This window comes from Meles meles, chromosome 4, assembly GCF_922984935.1.
Source record: "Meles meles chromosome 4, mMelMel3.1 paternal haplotype, whole genome shotgun sequence".
Lineage (NCBI taxonomy): Eukaryota > Metazoa > Chordata > Mammalia > Carnivora > Mustelidae > Meles > Meles meles.
Window position 1 is genome coordinate 107,135,972 of NC_060069.1, and position 26,976 is coordinate 107,162,947.

The window sequence follows — 26,976 nt, forward strand, 5'->3', positions numbered from 1 at the left end:
TACAAGGATGGTACCATTTAATGTTTGAAAACTTAAGTTGCATTTGAAACAAGCATTTAAAACATGTTTATGTCGTGTGGAAAGCAGTTTAAACAAGGTGATTAGAAAATGTAATAGAGTATCTTTGCTTCCAAGGTTAATGGGGATTTTTCAGATCCTCAAATACAAGTAAACATTTTACATAAAAGATTAATATAAACATCAGTTACATTCTGAAGTTAAAAAATGAAACCTATTCTTTTGTCCATATTGCCTCTTAATGAGTAATATTTACAGAAGACATGGCCACGAGGCCTAGGGTATGTTGGTAAATTGTAATTACTAAAGTTAAATTTTTCCTGACTCATCCATGACTCTATGTTTTTAGCCACTAATGGTAGGAGTTGATAAACTTTCCTTTTAGCACTGTGATGTACATATAGTCACAGACACTTAGAATTTGTAGGTTAAATCCTCCCAGTCTATACCTAGGGGGGCTAGGTACAGCCTAGGTATACCTAGGTAGCTGTTGGTGCAGGTTTTCAACACCGAGGCAGCTTCTCACACAAGACAGTTGAGTGATAGGTGGGAATGCTGGCTTTGTATTGTGCCACTGTGGCTACGCAGGAGGTTCATTTCCTGGATTTCCTTTCTCTGTGTGGTTCTGGGTTAGAGTTGGTCACAAGAGAAACTGTCACTAGATTTGAGAGGGAAAAGTGAAGGAGGAACGGTTCATTTTTCATCCTCACTCCATATCTAGCTTTCCTTCTTGACCACTGACAGAGCCAATTTCCAGGTACTTCAGGCCCAGCCCCAGATGCAGAAGGGACAGCTTGATGGAGTCTTCTTCACAGGTGCCCAGAATTATATGACGTTGATTCCATATAACAAGTCTTTATTCTCTGTCCTTCTCAGCACTCTGCCTCTCTGACCCCAACCTTGACTAATACGAGTGGCTTCTGAGATTAATTCAGGGGCTCAACAGCATTGAAGGACCCAGGTTCATTCTTGTCTGCCATCCTCAGTTTGTTGACTTTGTTCTTTCCATTTTGTAAGAAGAGTATAGCAGTTGTGAGCATTTTCTCCTCACAGTTAAAGTTTTTCTTTATAATGATGTCAGTACTTAGAGAAAATCGGGCCAGGTAGCATTACGCACAATCCAGGGTTGGTTTCCTCCTATAAACTATAGGGTCAAAACTTAAGTCACTAAAATGCTGGTTAGACTTTTTCTTTCTTATAAATTGGTTAAAATAAAGGGAAGAGATCATCAAGTCAGCAGGGTTATCCATTCTCCCTGTGTGTAAAAATTTATGTGGAAATCTAAATTTATCATAAAGCTGATTAACAATAAGACAACTGAGTCAGAAGAGTGAGTCAAATTATCTTCATAGCTAATGTCACTCATCTGTGTAAACCTGGTGTTGGAAGGCATAACCCACCCCCCTAGAGATGTCAGTTCTTGAGCTGATAGCGCCCTTTGCTCTAGGCAATCTTGGAGATACTGACATCTTAAACTTTGGGGTCCCTAAGACTCACCATATTAAATCTAGTTGGTTAAGCTGATATTAACTATTCATATAAAATGAGTACAATACCTTAGCATATCAAGTGCCCTGATTTTTTACCTTTTCACTAAGGTGATTTCTGCTTCTGTGTGCTCTCTCAACCATCATTAGTTGATCAGGTTTTGAATCAGTGCTTAGTGATACATTTCTTCCAAGATCTTGGTGGGAACCTCAGTGTGGCCTCCTGGACCGACTGAAGCAGGAATGCCACTGAATGAAAAAAGAGTTCTTTTCTAGTTGGAACTGGCATCCAGGCATTCATAATCTTGATGTAGGTAGGGAGTTAGTGAGTAATAGTTGGGACTTGAAGAGGAAATATGGTAGTGGAAACTCAATGGTTGCAAATCTTTCCAAAGGTAGAATTATTAGGCCGTGACAAGCCGCTGCTGGAATTGCAGTGAAGAAAGGGGAAGCGAAGTCACTGGATATTAAGGATGCTCATCATGGGTTGGGGTTGATACAGTTCTGTCTTACTGTCCTCTACTAGCTGGGTGTTCTGTAAAAGCCTAGAACCAAGAAAAATGGATTTTAAATGGCTGGGGTTCATGTCAGAATAACCAGTTTATCTTAATAAGATCATCATTTAATGATGATAGTGTTTTGTTTTGGTTTTTGGAAGTAGGGAGTTTTGGAGCTATTGTCTGCATCTGTAATCAGAGAACCATGAGACAGTTATAAGTAGTTATAAAGGCTCAATTTTAATCACCCTTCTAGATTAGTTCCTGGTTTTTTTTTTTTCTTTTAAGATTTTTAAAATTTATTTGTCAGAAGAGAGAGAGCACAAGCAGGCAGAGTGGCAGGCAGAGGCAGAGAGAGAAGCAAGCTCCCCGGTGAGCAAGGAGCCTGACACAGGACTTGATCCGAGGACCCTGGGACAATGACCTGAGCTGAAGGCAGCCGCTTAACGAACTGAGCCACCCAGGTGTCCCTAGTTGCTGAGTTTTTAACCAGTAGAGAAAAGAGTTTACCCCACTCTTTGCTCTTATTTATATTCTGATTAATGGAACTCATAATAAAAGGTGTGTGGCAAAAAGTTTTAACTCCATTTTAAACAACTGAATTTGCAAGTAAACTATAATTCGTAAGCGAATTATGGGTCCCCAAGGAGCTTAGAAGTGGTTGGACAAATAGGGAAGCAAGTCAACTGAATCTGGGTAGAAACTGCAATCTGCTTTTCTCACTTTGTATTTCTTTCTACTTCTATACAGTTCCGTGCTTCCACTGGAAGAATAGGTACACTGGTTTCCCATCATATGCATAGTGCCACTCAGATCTTCTCCACAAGTAACAATAGAATATGAGGAGAGCAGCCAGTTATTTAAATAGAGCCCTAATTATATATTTTTTTCCCGTTCTGTTATCCCGTGATCCCTCTCGCCCTTTCTTATCCCTCTATCAAAGCCTTGCGGGATGATATATGTATCAATTACTTTTTCACAGTAGCATTCTAATGCTATAATTGGTTTGATAAAGTAAAAAGCTTTACCTTGCTTTCTTCTGCATCGACAGTGTTGGCCCTCTCAGTATAGGCAGAAGACCTTTCTATAGGAAAAAAAAGAAACTTAGAAAAAATCTTTTTGCAAACACTCATTTTTTTATTCCTACCTCAGTACAATTATGTTATTTGATGCACATTATTCCCCCTTTCATATCTTTCTTCCAAAAAACAGCCTTAAAAATGCAGTGTAGAAATACCTCATTAGCTACAAATAAAAATAAATTCTTATGGCTGATTCAGGTGCACCAAAACAGGGATAAAAGCTGTCCAGCCAGGCCAGGAATTCCTGGCTCTTTAGGATAGTTGGCCTGAGTCCTACTAACCATTAACAATGGAAAATAACAGCCAAGGAGGTGGTGATTAAGTCCATTGATAGCCAAGAAAAAGGTACAGGTACAATGCTGTTTTCCAAGGAAGGCCTTCCTTTTGTGCTTTGCTAAAATCTAGGATAATTTATACTTATCCTAGACTAAAAGCATTTTAAAACAGTCCTAGAAAAGGGAATTTAAAAAAGAAAACACATACCATGGTCATACGGAACTACAACCAGGGACCTAGAGGTGGGCAAGGTTTGGGGGCCTTTAGTGTAACAGCTTGAAATATATTTTCAGCCTATCTAACCACACAGTTATTGAACATTGTTTAGATAGCCAATACCCTGACACTGTTTTTGCTGATCGCTCCAGACTGCTCCTCCAGAATCAGAACCCAGCCTGCTGTGTCTGCCCTGCGTAGCTGACCCGGACGGATTCCTTCCATAGGCTGTGTTTTCCCTCTCGTTTCTAATTGGAGTAGAGAGTACAGAGAGGGAAGGGCAAAATGACACATTTATTCTTCCAGGGCCTTCCTTGTAAGGTCACCTTGGTCTGGCTATGTCCTTCAAGTAAAAGTTACTTTCCCTATAAGGCATCTAATTTTACAGGACTCTCTCCTTCTGGGTTTCGGTAATGGCACCTTCTACTTGTTTAGATTTGCTGGCAATCAGCTGCTCCCAGCTCTGGGGAAATGAACTATCTTCTGTGCTCCCCTTTGTACAGTTTTGAGTGTGCCAGGCATTTTCTGTTGAGACTTAACTTTTGCACACTTCCAGTACAGAAACTAAACTGTCATTCTGGAGCAGTATGTAGTACCCCTCTGTCATATAATTTGAACCCTAGGGGACAAACTAGACTTGCCTATGATTTCCTATCTTTTTCCACTTCTGGCCAGCTAAGCGACAGGAGGAACCAGTAATAAGCTAGAGTGGCCTTCCTATTAGTATAAACAGTCACAGGGTGAAATTGGTGAAACTCTTCCTCACTGTCATGCTTAGTATCTTACTTTCAATAAAGGAATAAAGGTGTCTCCTATTACCAAATCTCTGAACTTCATCGGGGGCAAAAGGCAATTATCAATCAGAGGAATGGACATAGGGTTTATCTCACCCTCCCAGGACACTCCGGCATCTCAGATTATAGAATAAGAGAAAGCAGCTGGGTCTCCTTAAGTGGTATACAGAAGTCTGTTTCATGCCCCGAACTTCTTGGATTCCACTTTCCTGGTCTATAAAATGTGGGAATAAGTAGAACTAAGTTTTTCCTAGATTTAATTCTGTCAATAAAAGCCAAGCCTTATAAGAAGTCCTGTGACCATGGCATCTTAATGTATCATTTTAAATTACCTGTAAGTAGGCCAAGTTTTGATGCAGAAAATCTAGAAAAAGTGTTTTAAAAATGCAACAAGGATTAAAATAAAATGGCCCATAAAAGACAAAGCAGTAATACCATAGACAAAGCTCAAAGAAAGAGAAAACAGAGTGCAGGGACGAAAGCAAGTCTAGATATAGGGACAAACTCTTTCCAAAGGCATCCACTTTTAAAGTTTGGGCTTATTTCTTTCCATCTATTTTTCAATGCAAGATAATTTTGGTAATTCTGTGTATTATTTTAGTGCTAGATTTAAATTTTTTCAGTGTGCTGCAATGCATGTGCTTGTATATGGCTTGTTACATCTTTAACCATTTAATTCAGGATAAATTTGTTAGCAGTATAGTTAGCTGGGAATGTGGGAGCATTTTAAAGGATTACTGATAAATTTTACAAATGACTGTCCAGAAAATTCAGAACTGTTTATATGTCCAACAGCCATGTAGGGTTATCTGTAGGTCATCCTTGATAACCTCTACCTGTACACTGAGGGACAGAGTTCATATTCTCCATGAGATACCTACCTCTCCTGGAATGGTTGTATCTTTTTAACATATAGAATATGCAAATTGCCAGGAAACTGAAAATCACCAAAGACAGAATAATTATCCGGGTGGTTCTGCTTTGACTCTGTTCTAAATAAAACAAAAAGTCTGTAAGCTGGAAGAAAAATTACCAAAGAACACATTTATGATTTTACAAACTAGTTAATTCTGCATTTATGAGCATAAGTACCGCCCAGTCTCAATGTCTCTACTGTGGGAAACCTGCATAAGTCAGAATATTAACCAATTTGGGGCTTGGTAGGAGGTGGGTGTTGGGGAGAAAAAGGTTGCCAACTTGAGAAGCAATGAGTGTATTATGCACTGTGAGTTTCTATTGTTTCATATTGCAAAGAGAGTTAACACAATGTTACAAAGGAATAAATATGACTACAGACTATCCACAGCCCAGCATTCTCCTTGGAGGATGAAGGGAGAGCAGAGTGCACCCTTGGCTTGGAGAAGACAGGGGCATAGAGAAACAGGGTAAGTGCGGAGGGGATCAGTGGAGCGGAGTGAGAGGTGACAGGCGAACACCAGGATAATAGAGTGCTTGATGCTCCTCAGAATCACTGCAGGAGCTGGGGTTTTTCCAGCATCTTTGTTGGAACGATAATTGTTGTAATTAGTATTAAAGGGAGTAGGACCCCAGAAGGCAGAAACTTGGAGACCTTGAGTTACTCAAGTCAGAACCTGTTAATCTTGTGATTTACCTTCTGCCATAGAGTAGGAGCAAGCATTAGAGCACACAGGCCAATTCAAGGTGAAAGGGTGTTTATGGCTATTTTTCATAACATCTGTTATAGATGTCCATTTTTTTTTTTAAAGATTTTATTTATTTATTTGACAGATAGAGATCACAAGTAGACAGAGAGGCAGGCAGAGAGAGAGAGAGAGAGAGAGAGAGAGAGAGAGGAGGAAGCAGGCTCCCCGCCAAGCAGAGAGCCCGACGCGGGACTCGATCCCAGGACCCCGAGATCATGACCTGAGCTGAAGGCAGCAGCTTAAACCACTGAGCCACCCAGGTGCCCCAGATGTCCATTTTTTATGAACATACTCTTTATTAATAATGTTCTGTAACCACTAAAACATTCATCTCTACACACATTGGTGTCATTCTGAAATTGTATACCCATATAAAGAATGAGCAATTAAGTGGAAATGTTGACTTTCAAAAGTGTTTTCATATGCATACTTTTCTGGGACCCCTGGGTGGCTCAGTGGGTTAAGCACCTGCCTTGGGCTCAGGCCATAATCCCAGGGTCCTGGAATTGAGTCCTGCATCAGACTCCTTGCTCAGCAGGGAGCCTGCTTCTCCTCTGCCTGCTGCTCTTCCTACTTGTGCTCTCTCTGTCAACTAAATAAAATCCTAGAAAGGAAAAAAAAAATGTGCATACTTTTCCTCCTGAAGAAAATCCTGCAAAGTATAGCATTTTCTTACTTCGTCACCCTCACTTCCTCCACCGTAAAGAGATTTGCCCAACATCACATAGTGATTCAGCAGCAAAATTTAGCAAGGATTATTCAATTCCATTCAATTCCATGCAACCTGTATTGAATAGATCTAGACGCTAAGAATCATAACTCCCCTTACCACCCAATCTGGGCTTCCTTTTCAAGTGCTGATGTATCTCCTGGGTAAGACAAGTAGAAAACTGTGATTCAGAACAGAAAACCAAATTTCTTTGAAAGAGTGATATCTAGGATACTAGTAGTGCTTGACCTCTTTTCTGCCCTGCCAGGGTAGCTCCTGCCACACACCTCTTTCTGGGGGCAAGTGTGGACAGACCCTCCTCCAATCTCAACAGGCCAGGGTTTACTTGGGAATTCAGAGGTTCTGAAAAGCTTCTTTGGTCAGAGTTGGAATGGTCCTGATGTTTTGCTTTGTGTAAACTCAAAATTAAATCTCTGGTTAAAAAGATGGATCATATGTGGTCTTCAGACCATATCTTCCTTTTTTGTGTTTTTTTTCCCTACACTCCAGAATGAATCCAACATGAAGCAACATTTGAAAAATAGAATGTAAGCTTATCTAGATTTTACAGAAAACTAACATTTTTATTTGGGAGAAAAAGAGGAGCTCCAACTGCACCCCGGTTTTCAGCACTCTCAAAATGACAGCTCTACACAAAGGGAGAGTCATCCCTCAGTGTCTAGAAGCTTCTATTTAAAGGCCACTTGACCTAAGGACAACTCCATATTCTTACCTCTAAATCTCACTACATAGAATCACTGAACCTCCAAATCTGTTATTCCTAATTTTCACAGCTAGAATGATATGTTTGTTTTTTTTTTTAAAGATTTTATTTATTTATTTGACAGAGATCACAAGCAGGCAGAGAGGCAGGCAGAGAGAGAGAGAGAGAGGAGGAAACAGGCTTCCTACTGAGCACAGAACCCGATGCGGGGCTCGATCCCAGGACCCCGGGATCATGACCTGAGCCGAAGGCAGAGGCTTTAACCCACTGAGCCACCCAGGTGCCCCTGCTTTTGTTTTTTTAAAATATTTTACATATTTATTTGACAGTGAAAGAGCAAGAGTAGACAGAACAGCAGGTAGAGGGAGAGGGAAAGAAGCAGGCTCTCGGCTGAGCAGGGAGCCTGACATGAAGCTTGATCCCAGGAACTTGGAATCATGACCTGAACCAAAGGTAGATACTTAATCGACTGAGCCACACAGGTGCCCTGATAGAAATGTTTTTTAAAACACATGTCCCACTGGCTCAAATATATTTAATAGAGAATAGAGAGCTGCCACTATGTCCTATGATATCAAATTGATAGCTTAAGGGTAAGGGGATCAATCAGCCCACTTAGAAAGTCAACTTCATGGGTACATGTGCTATGACTATAGAGAATAAACTAGAAATATTTAAAGAGTTTTGGCAGTTAACTATTACTAGAGGTTAAAAAAAATGAGCAGAATCAAGTGTACATTTAGTGTTTCCAATGTCCTTTGGTGATTGTTTCCACCAAGTTCCCAGACCACGCTTCCCTAGCATCTACCAGAGCCCCAATTCTAACTTCTTAATGTGCCTGAAGCCTCAACTCCCCAGACCCCAGGACCTAAAGCATGTGTCAGGCACAGCAGTAAACAGAAATTGAGGATGCTTAGGCTCAAGAGTCACCAAATCATGTAGGTTCCCCCTTCATTTCTAACGCCCTGAAACCATGAAAAGGAAATCTTATAGGAATAGTTTTTTTTTCTTCAATGAAGGACTTTTGTGTGTTTGAAAGAAGGAGGTGACTACCATCTTCACCAAAAGTATTCCTGTAGTATCTACATTTTCAGAAGTACTAATCAAAATTCTTTAAATGCCAACCTAATTTCCCTGTTTGATAGTTACAATCTCTATTGCTATATTGCTATGGCCAAAACCAGTTATCCAACCCTACTTTTAACTTACCTACCACATGCAGTGTTTGGATGGTAAGTAAAGTATACTTGCTTGAAGAGATATTGCATAAGTATTCCCCACTGTCTGAAACTCTAAGATCCTTCAGAGTCAAGAAAAAGTCACTCTGGTTTATTCGCTCATTGTTCCAGGAGACTCGGGGTTCATAGATGGTTGTAGTTTGTGAGGAGCTCAGAAAGTAAGCCAGGATAGAGGAGGTCTCTCTTTCCACTTTGGACCAAGTGACTATGAAGTCTTGATCCAGTAAAAAAATACTGTTTGTAAGTTCACATGAAAGTGAAAAATTTTCCCTTTTCTTTTTATGACGGTCATCTAAAATTGGGATAGAAAAGGAAACATCAATGAAAATACAATTTTCAAATGAATTTTCTATGTTATACTTAGAAATGCTTTGAGAAATACCTTTGGAAATGGTTTCTAGAAAGAAGCTGTGCCACCACCATTTTAACACTTAGCATGATTAAGTGTAGACCTTCGAAGAGGCCTAAGCCTGGGCCAGCTAGTGAGGTGACACTCCTGGTCTCCAACTCCCGCAGCCCGAGAGTGAGCACTCAAGAATGTCGCTACCAACTACCAGGCTTCTGAACTCAATGTTGTTCTTCTATTGACCCCTCAAATGCTGGTATTCCCCAGGACCTTCCTCTTGCCCCTCCGTCCACTCTCTAGTAGTCTCTTCTGGTCTCAACTGCTTCTTAATCACTCTCTGCCCAAGTCTCTTCTCCTGACATTAATAGCATATTTCCAGCTGTGTATAGGTAAGCCCCCACGGGACGGAGCTCTGTGAGAGGAGGGACTCTGCTGGACGTTCTCATCTTGCTCCCCCACATCCAGCTCTATCTTGTCCTTCTAGTTCTGCAGCTCGGTAGCTGACCTCAGTGCACTACCATGACTTCTTCTGCCTAAGCTCTAGACTCACTTGCTTCACACTCCCCCTGTGAGAGAGTGATGCCAAAACAAACCTATCTAAAACACACGTCCGGGTCTCTCCAATACTTCAAAAATCCTTTTTTGGCTCCATGCCACCTCTGGAATCCTGGTCCAGTTCCTGAGCAAGATCAAGGCCTTCTGTCTAGTTTTTGACTCCCTCTTCAGGCTTATCTCTTGCTACTTTAGCTTCACCCTCTACCACTTACACTTCTACAAATACAGGCGATATTTACTCCTCCGTGCTTTTGTGTTTTTTAATCTGGAATGCCTATGTTCTCTGGAAATCTTTGCTATTCCTTTAAACTTCTGCCCATATGCAACCTCCTTAAGCATATATTCTCTGACAACCCTGTTTATATCCAACCACAGTGAACAGAATTAATTGCTTCCTTTGTATGCTACCTTCCTAGTTTAGTGTTTACATGATTGCACTAGATGCTGTGGATCCAGAAATGAATATGAAAATGAATTCTTTTTTTTTTTTTTAAGATTTTTATTTGAGAGAGAAGATAAGAGAGAGAGACAGCACAAGCAAGGGAAGGGGGAGGGGGCGAGGGAGAGGGAGAAGCAGGCTCCCCATCGAGCAGGAAGCCTGTTCGTCTGTGTTCGTCTGTGTGTTCAGTCTGCGAGCAACACACATAGCATATAATGACTCCTCAGCAAGCCAACATAGCACTGAACATAAGGAACTGTGGATGCTTCTGGATACTGAATTCCGAATAAACATGAGAAAATATGGTTTTCCATAGAAAATATTTACAGTTTAATATGAACATTTCCAACACTCTCCCATGGTTCCATTGCTGCCTGGAAAAGTGAACATTGGATGACCATGCCTTCAACACGGATTATGTAAAGGTGGTGAATCACTCTTAATTTAGGGTCTTCTTGCAAGCACTTGAGAATATGAAATTCAGGAAAAGAAGACCAAAAAGGATAGCTGACCCCCACTTTCTCTATGTAATAGGGATTTAATAAAACATTTTGCTTTGCTTCTAAAATATAGAACATTTTTCTTGAAATTGGATAAGATGTCAAACTAATTTTTCCTCTTAATCTTAAATAGTATGTGATGTAGAGATTGATCAGAATTTCTGTTTGTTTGTTCAAATAAATGAGAGGAAGGGGTACTAAAAATGCTCATGCTATGATAGAGTTGTTGATAAAGCTTAATGGGCTAATACTATGTAAAGAGAATGAACAGAAGCAATAATACTAGTGAATTTTTATTTAGTTGAAAGATTGGCAAGCATTACAGATTATGACCTAATAGGCAAGCTTTCTTCTCAGATCTTTGGAAGTGCAATGCAAGTAGAAATCGTCTTTGGAAGATGAATCACAGAGGGTGCTGGGTGGCTCAGTCGGTGAAGCATCTGCCTTTAGCTCAGGTAGTGATCCCAGGGTCCTGGGACTAAGTCCGCATCAGGCTCCCTGCTGAGCGGGGAACCTGCTTCTCCCTCTCCCTCTGCCGCTCCTTCCTGATTGTTCTCTCTCTCCTCCTCTCAAATAAAATGAAGTTTAAAAAGAAGATAAATCATAGGTAAATATAATAATATTTTAATAACATTCATGAATAGGTTTACTACTTTCCATTTCACACATCCTATACCTAGCAGGTAGGAATTACTTCTATTTTACTAGAGAGGAAGTAGTGTTCGGAGCCAGTAAATAATAGAGTCGGTCAGTCTCAGTCTTCTCACTGGACCAGATGCATTTTCTTTCTTTTGTGTTCCATTTTTTCCCTATAAATCAATCCTCATTTCCTTCCAACCTCTGACATAGCACGTACACACAGAAAGCCCAATGGAGCCTACCTTTCATTGTCCATCCCCCTGTCCATGTTTGGTCCAGTAATGAGTTTTCAATAGCACATTCATAAGATAAATTTGATCCTGTAATATTTATCATCATGTCAACATGAAAATTATCCAAAGTTTCAATTTCTCCCTTATTGCTTTCAGAGATGGTTGTATTGTCTGTTTTCCATGAGATACGTGGATAAGGATAACTTGACACACAGCATATTAAGAAGCTCTCTGTGTTCTTCTTTTCATACTTCATCACAGGTGTGACGAAAGCTAGGAGGGAGAAAGAAGGACATATGAAGGACTGTCATTAGCTTCTTCTTAAGCCATCTGTGCATAACACTACTTTAATACCCATGAAATGAAAAGCTGAGCCTAACCAGCAAAAATTGGCAGTTACTAACGGAAAAACAAAACCAAAACTCAATAGAAACTTAAGATATACTATGTTTATCTACAAATGAATAAAAAAAGCATTCATGGATATTTAGCGTAGCAACTAGCAATCTTAATTCTCTAGCAAGAGTTCTAAAAAGAAATCTAACGACCTCGCTGAGCAACCAATAGAAACTAGAGTTCATGCAGCACTCTGTACTCTCCAGGTAATAACTCAGAGTCTTCTTAATTCTTTGTTTACACATGATTCTTAGATTTCTGAGTCAAGGTCTGAAGCAGCTAAATGAGACAGAGGAAGAAGAAACAAGTGCTGGATGAAACAACCCACTAGAAAATGCCCCTCCCCCCATAAATAAGTTATAAAATTAATACAGACAAGAAGAAAGCATATAATATTAAAATTACCCTTAAATAAGCCAATAGTTCAACACTTTTAAAAAAGATATCATATGGGCAGAAATTAATGCTGATAAGACTGAGGGGAAAATGGATACTCTTTTGCCGCTGGTCAAAGTAATGTATTAAAATTTTCTGATACTTTACTTTCAGATCATTTCCTACCATTAAATACAAGAACGCCCCTCACAACATTTGTCATGTAAAACACTGGAAATACCTGAATATCTACCAGTAGAGGAATGGGTGCATCAATTATAGCATGTCTATACTACAAGATACCATGCATTTAAAAAATGAGGTAGATTTGTATTTATTGACTTGGAAGGAAGCCCACAGCATATTCAATTAAGGAAAAGGTATTTCAGAAAAACATGGAATGATATCCTTGTTATGTTTTGGAAAAGCTCATATACTTACCTCCCACCTTTAGTACCACTTTATTTATGATTTTTCTGGATGTTGTTCCCACATAGCATAAATAAATTCCTTCATCCAGAAGGCTTAATTTTCTTAAAGATAAAGAGGCATTCCCTTTGTGAATTTCACCATGGAAGAGGGATGTCCTGTTTGCGTATCTGTGATCTTGCTCTTCCAAATAGTCACTGTCTTTGTAGTATGAGTGAACATAGTGATCTTGATTTTTCCAGTGAATTACAACTTCAGGCTCACTTTCAAATGAGCAAGGGAGAATTATATCTTCACCAAGTCTTCCAATGACTATTTGTTCTTCCTCAGCAGCTACAAGTTTAGGGGAAGCTAAAAGGAATGTATCTAAAAATCAAGAGCAGGTATGAAGAGAATTAGTGATGGGTGCTTATCAAGGGCTCCATCAGGACCACCAAGCAGAACTATCCTGGGTCTGCAGCCTGATCACTAATAGACCACACCGTCAAGAACCCTTGCTAGTCTGATTACTAGAAACAAGCCATGAAGCTTGTGTTCGAGTTTTTATAATTGTGTATTATGTATACAAAAGACTCCTCCTGATTTTTATTCCTGAACACATTCACTTTTAATATCTACTACAACAATAATAAATTAGTTTATCCAGCTAACTAGAGTCAGCAGGCTCTAAAAGATTAGAACAAATTTAACTTCGTTTCATTAGAAAATATTTGGAGTACGTAGAAGACAATGCTCGATTCAGGAATCTGTTAGGATTGCAGACATTAGCTTCAAGCAAGGGAACACATGAGCAGGAGGAGTCCAAAAGGGGAAGAGAAGTGACTCATTTATTTTGGCCTCAGGACACCTCTCCAGATATCCCATGAGTCAACTGAAATATAGTAAAGGAACATTATTCTGGATATGAATGTGGAAGTCCAATCACCCTGAGATACATACATACATATATATGCATAAATATATATTTATAATTTATACATATAGTTTATTACTAACTTCAGAAATTACTTTTTTAAAGAAGATGGATTCATCACAATCAAGGTTTCTGCAAAGAAAATATACTTAGCCATTTCATAATCCTTGAAGGCAACATCCAGCTTCTTTGACCAATTCATAAAACACGTTAAGTAGATTATGTACCCTATCTACAGATTTTAGAATAATAGAGCTGGAAAGGATCTTATCTTATAGATGACGGAGTAAATTCCTTCCGCCCTTAGGCAAGACCACCCACGATGGAAGAACTGAGTGCTACTGTGGCTTATCACAGTCTTTCTCCTCTGCCTCTTCCTCTGGATCCCTTTCCACTCTGTTATCTCCCACTTCCCTCCCTCAGAGAGATCTGGTTTATTTCTGTACAGAGCTAGAGGGATTGCAAATATTTTGTTGAGAGAACCACACGGAAAGGTGGGGGGAAAGGAGTGGTTTTTGTCAATCTCCCTAATTGCTCTACTAAGCACCTCTAATATTCCCTTAGGTAATTAAAAATGCTCGTCACAGGACCAAGCAAAGGGGATAATGCCTTCTGTTAAGTGTTAAGTACCAAGCTTACACTTGAAAAAAAAAATCAATCATCAATCAATCAAATTTGGCTTTCTAGTGATTTTATATTGGTAGCAGATAACTGATGAGAAAAAGCCTTACAGTAGACAGGAGAAAAATACCATTTTTAATCTTCATGCAGGACCTCCACTCTGTTTTCCTGTTTCTCATTAAGTGATCTTTTAGAATATTTCACAATGCAGGGCACCCGGGTGGTCATTAGTTAAGCTTCTGCCTTTGGCTCAGGTCATGATCCCAGAGTCCTGGGATGGAACCCCGTATCAGGCTCCTTGATCAGTGGGAAGCCTGCTTCTCCCTCACTCTCTGCTTGCCACTCCCCTTGCTCATGCACACACACTCTCTCTCTCTGTGTCAGATAAATAAATAAAATCTTCCAAAAAGAAAGGTTCACAATACTATGCCTACAGAGAAAACCACCCACCTTGCATTGTGTGCCCATGTTCCTAGCTCCAAATACAAACAACTAACACCTGGGTGTATTATAAAGGAACTCACCGTGAAATCCGCTTAGAGATGGTACAAAAATGAGGATGATAGACAGCACTGCCTGTGCCTTCATGTCTTGTGGAGGTCATACTAGTTATACTATCAAAGACAAGCAAAATATGCATGTTATGGATTTCAAATGCAAACCGGAATTGGAATAGAAAGAGTTGTCTGACTATAGGAGATCAGTTGAAGAAACTACAGTACATCCACACAAATCATTCTTCTGCAGCCACTAAAGAGGATATTGTAATAAATGGTTCAATGGCATGGAAAGAAGTTCTTAATGTTACAGGAGAAAAACAGAATACAGTGTAACTTGTAAGTGGCACAGTCCCTTTTTAAAAGCACATACATTTCTGCCGATCAGAGACAGACACAACATATCACTAAATAGACACTAGGATGTTAACTCTGCAGAACGGATTTCACATCCAAAGCAGTGCCTACTATACAATTGGTATTGAAAACTGGCTGTTGAATGAATAAAGATCTGATATATGTTCAACAGTAGTTCTCTGGATAACAGTTTCTGTTATTTTTAAAGCTTTCTACAATGGACATGTATTTTTATAGTAAATATACTAAAAACAAATTCAGTTAAAGATTAACACCAATGATGTTAACTATGGTGTTATTTATAGTCACACACAAAAACAAAACAAAATCTGGAAATATATTCTCATGCTTTATAAAAATAGTACAAATCATAAGTCGGTCATTAAAATCATGGTTCATGGGTGCCTGGATGGCTCAGTCGTTAAGCGTCTGCCTTTGGCTCAGGTCATGATTCCAGGGTTCTGGGATCAAGCCCTGCATCAGGCTCCCTGCTCAGCAGGAAGCTTCCTTCTCCACACCGCCTGCTTGTATTCCCTCTTTCACTGTCTCTCTCTGTCAAATAAATAAATCAAATCTTTTAAAAAAATAAAATAAAATCATGATTCAAAATGAGTATTACAAAAACTAAAACACATAAGAAAATGTAGATGGCAAACTGTATACATACAATATAATTCCAAGTAAGTAAAATATAACTGATTTTCTCTGGTGCTGGGATTATAGATAATTTTTACTCCTTTTAAGAAATATCTTGTTTAAAGAATAACATATAATTAGTTTTAAAAATCTCTAAAAGAAAATTGTAAAGACATCACTTGGGATCTACACGATTAAAAAGTTGTGTCATAAATACAGGATATGAGATTTAAGAATAATTAAGACTATTCTAAAAAATACAATTACAGTCCTTCATCACAGCAAAATTAAACCTGATAGAATAATTTATAGTTTCATCTTTACCTTTTAAATACTAGAAGAAAATAACTGTATATATGGCCCTGGGAGAGGGCCTTTTTTAACAGGACTATACATTTTTTATGATAGATATTTCTACATAAAAATTGGAAAAGCAACAAGAACATATTAAAATACAAATAATCAGGGAATACATTTGCAGTATGACAAAGTTATCACTCCAGTAGCTCAGAGCAATAGATATAATGTTTGGCAAAGCAAAAACTTGTAAAATAACTTTAGTTATGAAAATAAGACTTTTTTTTTCCTATTGATGTATTTGCATGTATAATGTACGAAAAGTTGTATCACAATGATTATTTCTGAATAGTAAGATTACAAGTAATCATTAAACTCATTTTCTGCTATGAACATATGTAAATATGTAATAACACTTTTTATCTTTATAGGCTACTTGATAAAACAAACAAGCAAACAAGAATTAAGTATTTTTTCCTAAGCAACAATGAACTCAAATCCACCTTGCTTAATGTAACTTTGGGGCATTCCATGTCCTCTATCTTACTATACAGGTTCACTTTCTCATTCTTCATTATGACTCCAATATTTGCTACCTTTTCTTGAAACTTCCAGTATTTCTTTCCCCCATGTCTCTTTCAGCTGATGCTTTTGCCTTCATTAATGACAATTATGGATACTCCCTCACTCCACCACCAGTTCAACCAAGCCATTAACAGTTGTGTCTTCTCTTTCTGTCTCCCCTTCTCCTCTTATAGAAAACCAAATCCTTCACTTTTGCCCTGTTTCCCATATTTTTTACACTCAAGAGATCTGTCCCTGCAAATATATCCCCTCTTCTACTGTATCATCAGGTTCTCTCCACTAGATCAAGTCCCTGAGTTCCAATAGGTCCCATCTTAAGACCATGGAAAAAGCCCCACGATATTCTCCTCTGGCTCTTGATTAGCTATCTACCTATGTCTTAGCTCTACTAACTTCGAAAGAATTGTCTAAAGGACCACCCCCATTTCCCTTTTACTATTTCCTCTCAATCCGCTGTGGCCTCTGTTTATGTGACAGGTCATAAACTGCCCCTGTCAGTGTTTCTAAGAACCTCCACGTTGCCAGAAACAGTAGATATGATCTGTCCTCATCTTACCCAGTCTCACAGCAGCATTCAACATAATGGGCCCTCATCTCTCTGATGGAAGATTCTTCTCTTATTTCCAGCCAACTCATTCTCCTGGTTTTTTGTTTTTGTTTTTGTTTTTGGTTTTGGTCTTCCTCACTGCTGTGAGGTCTCTCTGTGTGTCTCTGCTTACCCTATTTATGTAGAAATAAGGGAAGTTCTCAAGTCTTATACTATCTCTGAACTCTCTCCCTAGGTGAGTTCTTTTATTCCATAGCTCTGAATGTCATTCTGTATGTGAAGGATTCTGAAACTTATCTGAGTCAATGTCATATTTTCCATTTTCCATCTGACCTGTCTGTTTAGATGCCTACAGGCATCACAGATGCTAAGACTAATTTGACTTTTACCTCATTCCCTTTGCCATTGCTCCCTGCCTTACCCCAAACAAGACAACAAAATTACTCAGAATTACTCCCAGTCATTTTGTTAATGGCCCAAAACTCCATTATTTGTGCACTCAGCAACTCTACCATTACTGTCTCTTCAAAAGCCACTGTCATCTCCTACCTAGATATCTGGCTGGTTACTGCTTACAGTCAGTCCGCTATCCATGCAGCAGCCAACACTCCATCTTTTTAAAATGTAAATCATTCCATGACATCCTCCTACTGAAATCCCTTCAGTGGCTTTCCATCATACTGAGATCCAAATTTTTAACCCTAGCCCACTAAGCCTTCCATACTCTGGCTCCTGGTCCAGCCTGCCCTTCCAGTCCCTCCCATAAAAGCCCACAGCATACATTCTAAAAAACTTGTGAACACAATGCTCCAATTCAAGGGTCACCATGAGCTGAAAATTAGGCCCTTGAGAGCTATTTAATTCATGTCTTTTGAATAAAATGACAAATTACAGTAACCCATTTATCATCTAAGATAAAGTACTATGAATAAAAAAAACATACTCAACCTCTTCTACACAAATGCTTGATTTAGCTCTGTTGAAATAATTTCAGCATTCAGCTAAGTGAGGCAGTTAATGAGTATTTGGCCCTATTTTTATGCCCAAGTTTTATTTTTAGACATTTATTTTCTTTCCCAAAAGCAGCAGAAATCATCCACCTTGAATTAAACTGAAGTTACCCAAGTTGCAATCAGCACCCTTACAAAAGGGTTCAAATGTTAGAAGCATCTTGTTCTGGTACATTTTGGCTGGATTCCAGATGTGGGGGAGAAAGGCAGAGAGGCAGCCTCTGTAATGGAACATGGCAAAAAGAAATCCAGATGCTAAGACTAATCAGACAGAAGAGAAAATTCAGGCCATTCTACAAGCATAAAACAAGGAGAACAGAACAACTACCCCTGGACCCACTCTGACAGCTACAGACCACCCTGACTGCAGCCATCAGCACTCACTGTGACAATAATGACAAACTTCACTTGTGTTCATGCCAGACTCTCTAGCCTGCCCATCTTTGACACTCAAGACCAGACCTGGCTCCTAACTGCTGGCCTAAATGTGACTGAGCTACGTTGCAAGGCAATTTGTTTTTGAAAAACAAGAATGTTTCCTATAACTTGCAACATGCCAATTCCCTTTATGAGTTCCTTCAGGAAAAGCAGCTTCCAGGGTGTACATTCTCCTCTGCATTGTTTTTAAATTTGTGCCTCGCTATAGTGTTCTTGGCTCTGAGCCAATTTGTGAAAGTCATAACAAAAGGAAACTCTTTGTAACATTGTAGGGATTTCTCCTAAGCATCCACTTAGATTTTAATAGTATTGACTTTGTTAAAACAGAAAAGAAGAACAAAAGAATAATTTAAGGGTTACCCTCTCTTTACTCAAAAAAATCTCACCTGATGTTTTACAGTGGAAGTCCACCCCTTGAGGATTCATACATTGGGTTGAAACTCTGAATCTCTAGGGGTACTGTCTTTATTTCAGGCTCTGTTTGTTTTTTTTGTTTCGCTGTTGTTGTGGATGCCTGACTGGGTCTTTGTAACAGGGGTAAGGTACACAGTAATACATTTTGGGGGAGGAGGAGGGGTGCAGCCGGCAGAGCAGTAAGAGTGAAGGAAAAGGGGAAGTGAAACAGTGAAGAAGGGAAAGTAGATACAGATGGTGGTTGCCTTGGGCATAGCTTTAGAACAGAAAACAGAACCACTTGCTCAGATCTCCTAGTATCTTCTACAGAACCACATACCCATCAGAGAAAAAGAACCAAAGGAATTCATTTATGGTTTATAAAGCCACGAGGCTTTAACTCCCATGTTTCTTCTAGTTGTGCACCTGGCCCCTCGGCCATGGAGGACAGCCATGAAGGAAGCCAGAGGTCATGCCTCACAGTATGGTATCCTAAGTCTTAAAATACAGGACAGGGGAAACCAGTGTCATGGAAACTCATGGCTGGACTGTGGTCACTGCAGCTCACACTGTGGTGGGTAAAATTGTGGACACGCTGAAGTTGGCCTCCCCAGAGAAGGCGGGGTCAGCACCTGACATTTAGAAGCGGGGCAGTGGTATACAAGAAAGAATATAGCTGGACAGAGTGGTGGTTTTGTTTTTTTTTTTTAAGCAAAAATGCCACAAAGCCAAGACAACAGACAAAAGAAAATGCCAAGGTTAACAAGGCAGATGGCAGGGGTTTTGTTGAGCATATATAGGTAGGAAACAACTGAGTAAGACTCCATTAAGCGAAGTGAGTTCTGAACACGTGCAGAGGTAAGGCCAAGGACTGATTTAAAAAGTCAGGGCTCCCTCTATAAAACACTGACAGATGCCCATGGCATGTCCAGTGCCTCTGAGAAACCGGTCTGCTGTTTCTGTATACTTCTTCTCCCACCAGTTCAGTGAGTTAGCATCACTAAATAATTTAAACATTAATTGACTAAATGCGAGGGCTAGACAAACCTGGTGTTCCCCCAACAGCTAAGTTGAATAAGATGAATGTTCTGGAAAGACTGTAAGAGCAAGTCACAAAAAAAGACAAGAAAATTCTGCTATTGGATTAGGTGTCAGAGAGACAATAGTAAAGGACTGAGAGCAAACTGGGAAGATCTAGAAGGAGCCAAACTCTTATAAAAACCTGAGTACCGAGTTCTCTGGCCACTTTCAAGAAATGAAAATTATAAATACTGGATAGTATGCTACAAAGGTTGTCTGAGAAAGAGAACACAAGAAACCAAACAGGGCTTCAAGCTCAGAACAATGCCTTGACCTCCTCCAGTCAAAAAACCTAGAAAGCAGTAGATGAACACTTGTTATTTTAATTTTTTAAAACATTCAAAATATATAACTTAGATACCAAATTTTTTAGCCAAACCAACAACTGGGCCTGATTGTGTCAGATGTAAGGATTTTGAGAAAAGTAAGGAAAGCTCTGAAGTGATTTGGTGACCTCTAGCTATAGACATGTGAGACCAGTATCTGTAACACAGAGAGGAAGCAGTAGTAGCTGGAGGGTCAAAGAAGACCTTCCTTAGGTCAGTTTATATTTATCACTCAATGTCGGTATCAGAATCCCATCCGATAGTCATCACGGCTGCTATATTTGAATATATCTATTGCATGGTAAGTGATATAGTCAGTATTCCTCATTCTCATTAACCATTAACCATTTTGACTCAATCCCTGTGTCACCCTTTCAATTCCAGAAATAAAGAACTCCTCCTTGTACCTACGTATTGAGGTGCTGGGGTTGAGTGACCTGTAACAGAATCACTGAATCAAGAATTTGGTGAAAAAAAAAAAAAAAAAAGGCAAAACAATCTTTACAAGACTTATTCCTAGCTGTGTAGATTGCTTAGCGTTTTTATTAAGTGATGACTTATAGAGGTCTGCTTTCTAGCAAGTGCTTGTGCCTATGGACACCTGAATTAGTGGCTTTCGGTCCTTGGAATGTAAAACTATAGCTAACTCAAGTAGCTGGTGCACAAGACAGGGAGGACTGCTGGCTTCAGTCTGCATATAGAGATTAGTGGGTCATTTCAAAGTATAGTGGTTGTGAGGTTGACTTCGTATCAGTGAGTTTTCTCTACAGTTCAGAATCAATTCTGCAAAATAACCCTTGTTTATAAAGCTCCATTGCTTTAGACCTATCTTCTACCTACAATCCATCCTTTGAGTCTGACCATATTAAAGCTCTGAAAAATAAGAGAAAATGAAATGCCTCAAATTTATCCCAACCTCCTAGGAAACAGGATTAGATCATTGTTTGTACAGTGCCCCACTCTGTCATCCATCAAGCTTAACCATGTTTTCTCCATGGGAAACATACAATTTGAACATCTCCTATGGGTCACAAACTATATGGGGATGAGTCAGTCCCTAATCTCACAAAGCTCAGGCTCTACCAAAAGATTAACGGATCATATAAACAAACAAATCATAATACAGAGATATAGGCAGCAATAGGAACTCCCATGAGGTGCTATGGAAGGACAGAAGAAATATCTTGAGCTTAGTGGGGGCAGGGTGTTAATGAAAGCTTCTTAAAGCATTGAGTTTTGAAGGACAAGGAGAAGCTGCCTGTGGGAAGGAATACAGGGAAGTGGAGGAGGGAAGATATTTTCTAGGCAGACAATAAAACAAAGATACAGCTGCAAGAGAAACATAAACACCAAGCAGGCCATGTGGAAGAAAACATGCTGGAAAGGTGTGCAAAGGCCAGATCATGACTGTTCTTGTAAGACACACTGAGAAAATAGGAAGCTAATGGTGAAGTCAGATTTGTCTTTTGGAAAGATCCCACCAGTGGGATTATAAGAGATAAATAAAAGGAGCCAGCCTGTAAGCATCAATGAAGTAAATGTGAAAGGAAACTATTTAAAAGCAAACTTAATAACGTGAAATAGATAAAATGTGAAAGCACACCATGGTAGACACTGGTACCATTTCCCTTCTTTGCTAACAGAACTCCTCTGTTCAGCCCTGTGTGAGACTTGGCCACCTCTAGCCAATAGAACAGAGGTAGCGTCCAGAAAGGGTACATGAGATGGCCACACTGGCTCAGTGTGGGAGTGGGAGTCCTCCACATTTGGGGAAGGAGGAGCTGGGGTCGTGACCACCATGAAGAGTTGGAACCCAGTCAGAACTTCCCAACTGTCCTGGAAACTGAGTTCAGCAACTAACTATGTTCACACTACTCTTGAGTACTGAAACCCAATTATAATGTCTGTATGTCTGCCTTTACCTCCTTGTAACTCTGAACCCAAGAGAAATAGGGGTGTGGCCAGCTTCTTGCACTGCTTTCTCCAAAATGAACTACTGAAATAAAACTGAAAAAAAAATTTGGACACTGTTTTGGACAATGAGACATAAGCAGAGGTCTATTGGGAGGATTTCTGTGGAAAATGGTGTGCCCTTATAAGAGGGATAGATACAATAGCAGAACTTCATGGCAACCCCTTCCTTCTGCTTTCTGAGCACGGATTTCATGCTGTAGCTGCAGGAACCACCTTCCTGATGTGAAGAAATAAGAGTGAGGATTAAAAAGCCAACATAACAAGGATCATAGAGATGATAGAAAGTCAGAAAGAAATGGGTTTATAACGAAATTGTTGAGTCTAGCTGTTCTGGATCTTCTACCTTTAGACTTTCTGCTAGCTAAGTAATATATTTAAACTGTTGTGACTCGGCCCTACAAATGTCTCCAAATATTCCAAAGTGATACACACACACAAAATATATATTTTTTAACATGTTGAAGAGTTACTGACACAGGAAGTTCCATTTTTGTCTACATAAATAAATCAATGAAAAAAAAAACCAATCTCTCTTCCCATTGCAATATAATATTGACAGAAGTTTTGTCATATCTTAAGAGTTAAGTTAGAGACATGCATTTTCTTGTTAATCGTGGCAAAACCACATTTAATCTTAGAGCTAAAGCAAGTGTCAGTTATGAGCCATTGGAATTTTGTAGTAAATTTAAAGTGCCTTAGGATTTTTGTACGAAGAGGTTTCTAACAGCAGAACACATTAACCTTAAAAGTCCCCTTTCTTTTTAGTATCAACATTAAGAGTAAAATACTGATACTCAGCTGAAGTACTAGTTTGCAAATATGATGTTTTCTATTATACAACTAAAAAAGAGTTTGGCTATTTCAGCCTCCAGGGCCCCTGTTTGTCCTTATTTCTTTAAAAGAAAAATAAATAAATTTTTTTTCAAGGGGCTTTAAAAATAAGGCTATGGGGTAGTAACTTAATAATACACAACTAGGACTGACATGTTGGTAGAAAAAGTGATTTTGACAAGTTCTAATGCAATGATGTGTACTTCAACATTGTAAGTTTAGTGTTGAATTTATAGTTAAGACTAGAGGAGGGACAATATAAAAGTTTTAAGTTGGCCTGTAAACATTTTGAAAGCAAAATACATGAGTTTGACTCATTCATACACATGGCTCCACTCAAAGTTCAAGTTGCCCTGACACACCTGGTAAGTCAGCCTCTGCTCAGTTCTACTTGTTTCTATGGTTAGAAGTTTTCCCAGGGGACTTCTGAGTTCAGTAAAGACACTAGAACATTCAGGGAGGGAGAAAGGAAGAGAGAGTGCGGGGGGGGGGGGGGGTGCGTGGTTTGAATGGAGGGAGAGAAAGAGAGGAAAGACAGAGACACAGAGAAACAGACTGTAACCAGTGATGATAGGATTCTTTAAAGTGAGGCATCTTTTTTATGTTTTCATCTGTTCAGGCAGTGAGATCCAGGCCCAGCATGATTCGCTGTAGAATGATGACTGTTTCTCCTTGCCTTGGCTTCCCCTGCTTCTTTCCAAAGATCAGCTGATACCTTCTTTGAGAAACATGAATTACCTCATCTGCTCTCCTCTGTATCAACCCAGAGGATCAACTCTGTATCTTCTGGTAATTCCTCCATGTCCCAATTCTGTTCTCTCTTTTCTTTCCCAGACCTTAACCCTAACCCATCCCAGCTCTCCTTCTCTTTCCCCATGCCTACAAGCACACTGAATAACATTCCTTGACCCCGTGTTTCCCTCTAATTGTGACCCCAATTCCCAACAAACTTCACCCCCTGAGCTGTACCTGGGACCGTATCTAGGGCTACTCCTTCTCACGGTGTACTGACTTTAAAAATCCTGTGAATCAGATTCCCCCTATCAATCCTTAAATCATTTTTGAAAAGTTCCAGTGACACAAGTTACAAACTGAAAGACATTCTTAAATGACATGAGGGGACATTTGACTCCTCCTTCCTTGACCCAAAATGGGGTGTTGTCTACATTTTGGGTGATCATGGGTGGGAGGAATTGGCAGGTCAGAAGAGCAGAGGATGTGAACATCTAAAGATGGATGAAACAACCCATATGAACAAAGTTTACAGGGAGGTCCTATCTGCTAAAAAAAAAAAATTAAAAATTATAAAATATAGTTTTTTCTTTTCTCCTGCATTTATTACATTTTTGGTAATATTAGCAGGTAACATCTCAGTGCTATTAAGCATACAGTAATGTTATATACACTGAAAATCTAAACACAATCATGTGAGGTGTTATAATTTCCATTACCGAGATGAAGACACTGAGGTTTATATAGGCTAAGTAGCTTGCTCAAGATTACAGTGAATGGCAATGTCAGGACTTTAAAGAACATCATGTTCATGACTTTGGGGCCCTCTATTAACCACTCTACTCTGAAACTTTACACATGACATCAGTGATTCACCACCTCTAGGTCATTCCCCCAGAGAACCAGCTATCAAGGAGCAAATGGTCCCTTCCAATGGTCCCTTTAGTCTTTTTGAATCTTGACCTTTTTGGGAGTTTCAGCCCCACTTCTAAGAAGCTATTTTCTCTTAGCAAGTGTTGATGGCAATTGAAAAACCGTGTATGGTTATAGTGATTCTAAGTGCTTTCTCTGCTTTTACTTTCTCAGTTCTCCAGATAGGGTTAACTGTGCATTCTGTTAATTATTAATAGCAGCCCCTTTTACAGAACCCCAGATTGGATGATAAATTATATGGTCACCCTAGTATGTACCATTGCTGTCTTAGTCCTTTTTAAGCATTGATTTCAACATGTAATCAATCTGCTCAAAGTCAAGAGCTCCTACTAAATGTGTAGAGAATATTTCTGTCTGCCCAGCTACCCTGCCTTAAGGGGAACCCTTCTTCCCCATTTCATTTCATTCTGGGAAGGGGGTTGCTGCTAATCTGTGTTGGCAACAATGTCCTACTCTGTCATTCCAACCAAGGACGGGCTAATAATCCAGGTATGGCAAATAATGGCAACCCATCCAAACAGTGGGCAAGGGACCCAAAAAAGGCCAAACCACTTCTGAACATTAAATGAGAAGACCTTTCTTCCACTAAGGCTTCTAGGCTGGGAGACTATGTTTGAAACTAATGGCAGCTATAAACTCCTGCCATGTAAAGAGAACTGTTTGACAGAAAGAAATCAATCAATGGCAGAGAGTGCAGAGAGAGGCAGAGGATGAGAGCATAATGGCAAGTAGGCGAGTGCACCCGAGCGGACAGAAATGCCTGCCAATAAGCACATCGTCATGGCCTCGGTTCCCACACTTCTTAATTCAATTCTGTAAACTACCCCAGTATCTTTCCATTTTATGTGTGCTAACCAAACCTCTTTTTTTTTGTCTAAGCTAATTTGAATTTGGTTTTTAAAACTTGCATATAAAATTGTCCTGATACCTAATCTCTCCCAAATTTACCTTCAATAATACTCAAAGATACAAAATATTCAAAGATATGAAAAAATTTTTCAGAGATATGAAAGATATGAAATATCTTTTAAATATTCAAGGATGTGAAAAAATTTTAAGTAAGATCCCATTTCTAACCTGGCAGAATGACAGGTTAGATAGATAGAGACAGGTTATATATAGAGACAGATATCCACACACATACACATATGTATATATACATTTAATATGCAGCTCTGAGAAGATATTGGAGAGATATCTTTGGTGATGGTATACACTGATATACAACTTTCTGGAAAGCAATTTGGCAACAATTATCAAATGCTTTTAAAACTATGAGACCTTCTGTAGTGACAGGCAACATATTTAAGACTTAAACAAGAAGGAAATGTATTAGAAAGAGACTGGGAACTCCAGAACTGAAGGATGAACCTCCAGGCTTCAAAAGAGAAGACAATGCCAGGGAAGTCAACGGCTTAGGTTTTGTTACACAGTGACTCAATTCCAGTTAACTTCCTCCTGACTAGATCGTGGTTCTACTTTCCAAACTGGAGAGGCCATGTATTGGTTACATACTTCTACTCTTAGGAAAGCGAGCCACGGGAGGTAGAGAGAGCAACAGATTATAAGCTCTACAGTCGGCTCATTGGTATATTTCTATACATGAACCTTTGGCTGCCCAACACATGTAGCCAAAGTTGTCTTCACTTACCATCACCCAAATACTCTATGGACAATGGCAAGCTTACTTACCTCCTTTGCTGTGGGAAGCAGTCCAAGTTCCAGAAGTTGCTGCATTCAGGAGTAATAATAGATATCACAAGGGCACTGCTAAACAAGATCAGCACTTCTCAAACCATCTACAGTAAAGAAACAGTAAATTTTGGTTTCTAATCTGTCATGGGCAAATTCACTGGGAAAATGTAATAAAGATGAATTGCTAGATAAATGAAATTAAACATAAAATGTGAGCCTTGATTTTTTATTATTATATACAATAGGCATAGAAATCTTGATAGCAATCTATCAGAGTAATTTTAAATATTCTCTATTTCTATACTTCTTGCATCATGAACAGGTAATGAACAGCTCATACACTGGCACCAGCCCGCCGAGCCCCACTTTGAGTGGTTCTACTTTAGGATATATTTATTCCCCCTCAAATTCTGCTTCAATCTATGGTCCAAAAGGAATACCATCACCAACACACTCTACATACAATATAGATAGAAGACATTTTGTTCTAATTC

The 26,976-nt window shown here is 39.3% G+C and overlaps 1 protein-coding gene across 9 annotated transcripts in view; it reads right to left on the reverse strand.

Moving 5' to 3' along the window:
• HHLA2 (HERV-H LTR-associating 2) overlaps nt 1-26,976 on the reverse strand; it is a 90,820-nt gene continuing 63,844 nt past the window's right edge. For 3 of the 9 annotated variants that reach the window (XM_046001582.1, XM_046001583.1, XM_046001584.1), the window contains 8 exons: nt 26,480-26,586; nt 14,676-14,765; nt 12,630-12,983; nt 11,427-11,690; nt 8,677-8,997; nt 5,252-5,362; nt 3,031-3,086; nt 1-2,050 (listed from right to left, as the gene is read on the reverse strand). In XM_046001582.1, coding sequence (XP_045857538.1) covers nt 2,015-2,050; nt 3,031-3,086; nt 5,252-5,362; nt 8,677-8,997; nt 11,427-11,690; nt 12,630-12,983; nt 14,676-14,739 — 1,206 coding nt within the window. In that variant the 5' untranslated portion in view covers nt 14,740-14,765; nt 26,480-26,586 and the 3' untranslated portion in view covers nt 1-2,014. Of the gene's footprint in view, nt 2,051-3,030; nt 3,087-5,251; nt 5,363-8,676; nt 8,998-11,426; nt 11,691-12,629; nt 12,984-14,675; nt 14,766-18,170; nt 18,302-26,479; nt 26,587-26,976 lie in introns of all 9 variants that reach the window. The other 6 variants (XM_046001587.1, XM_046001588.1, XR_006817970.1 and 3 more) reach the window with 5 other exon arrangements.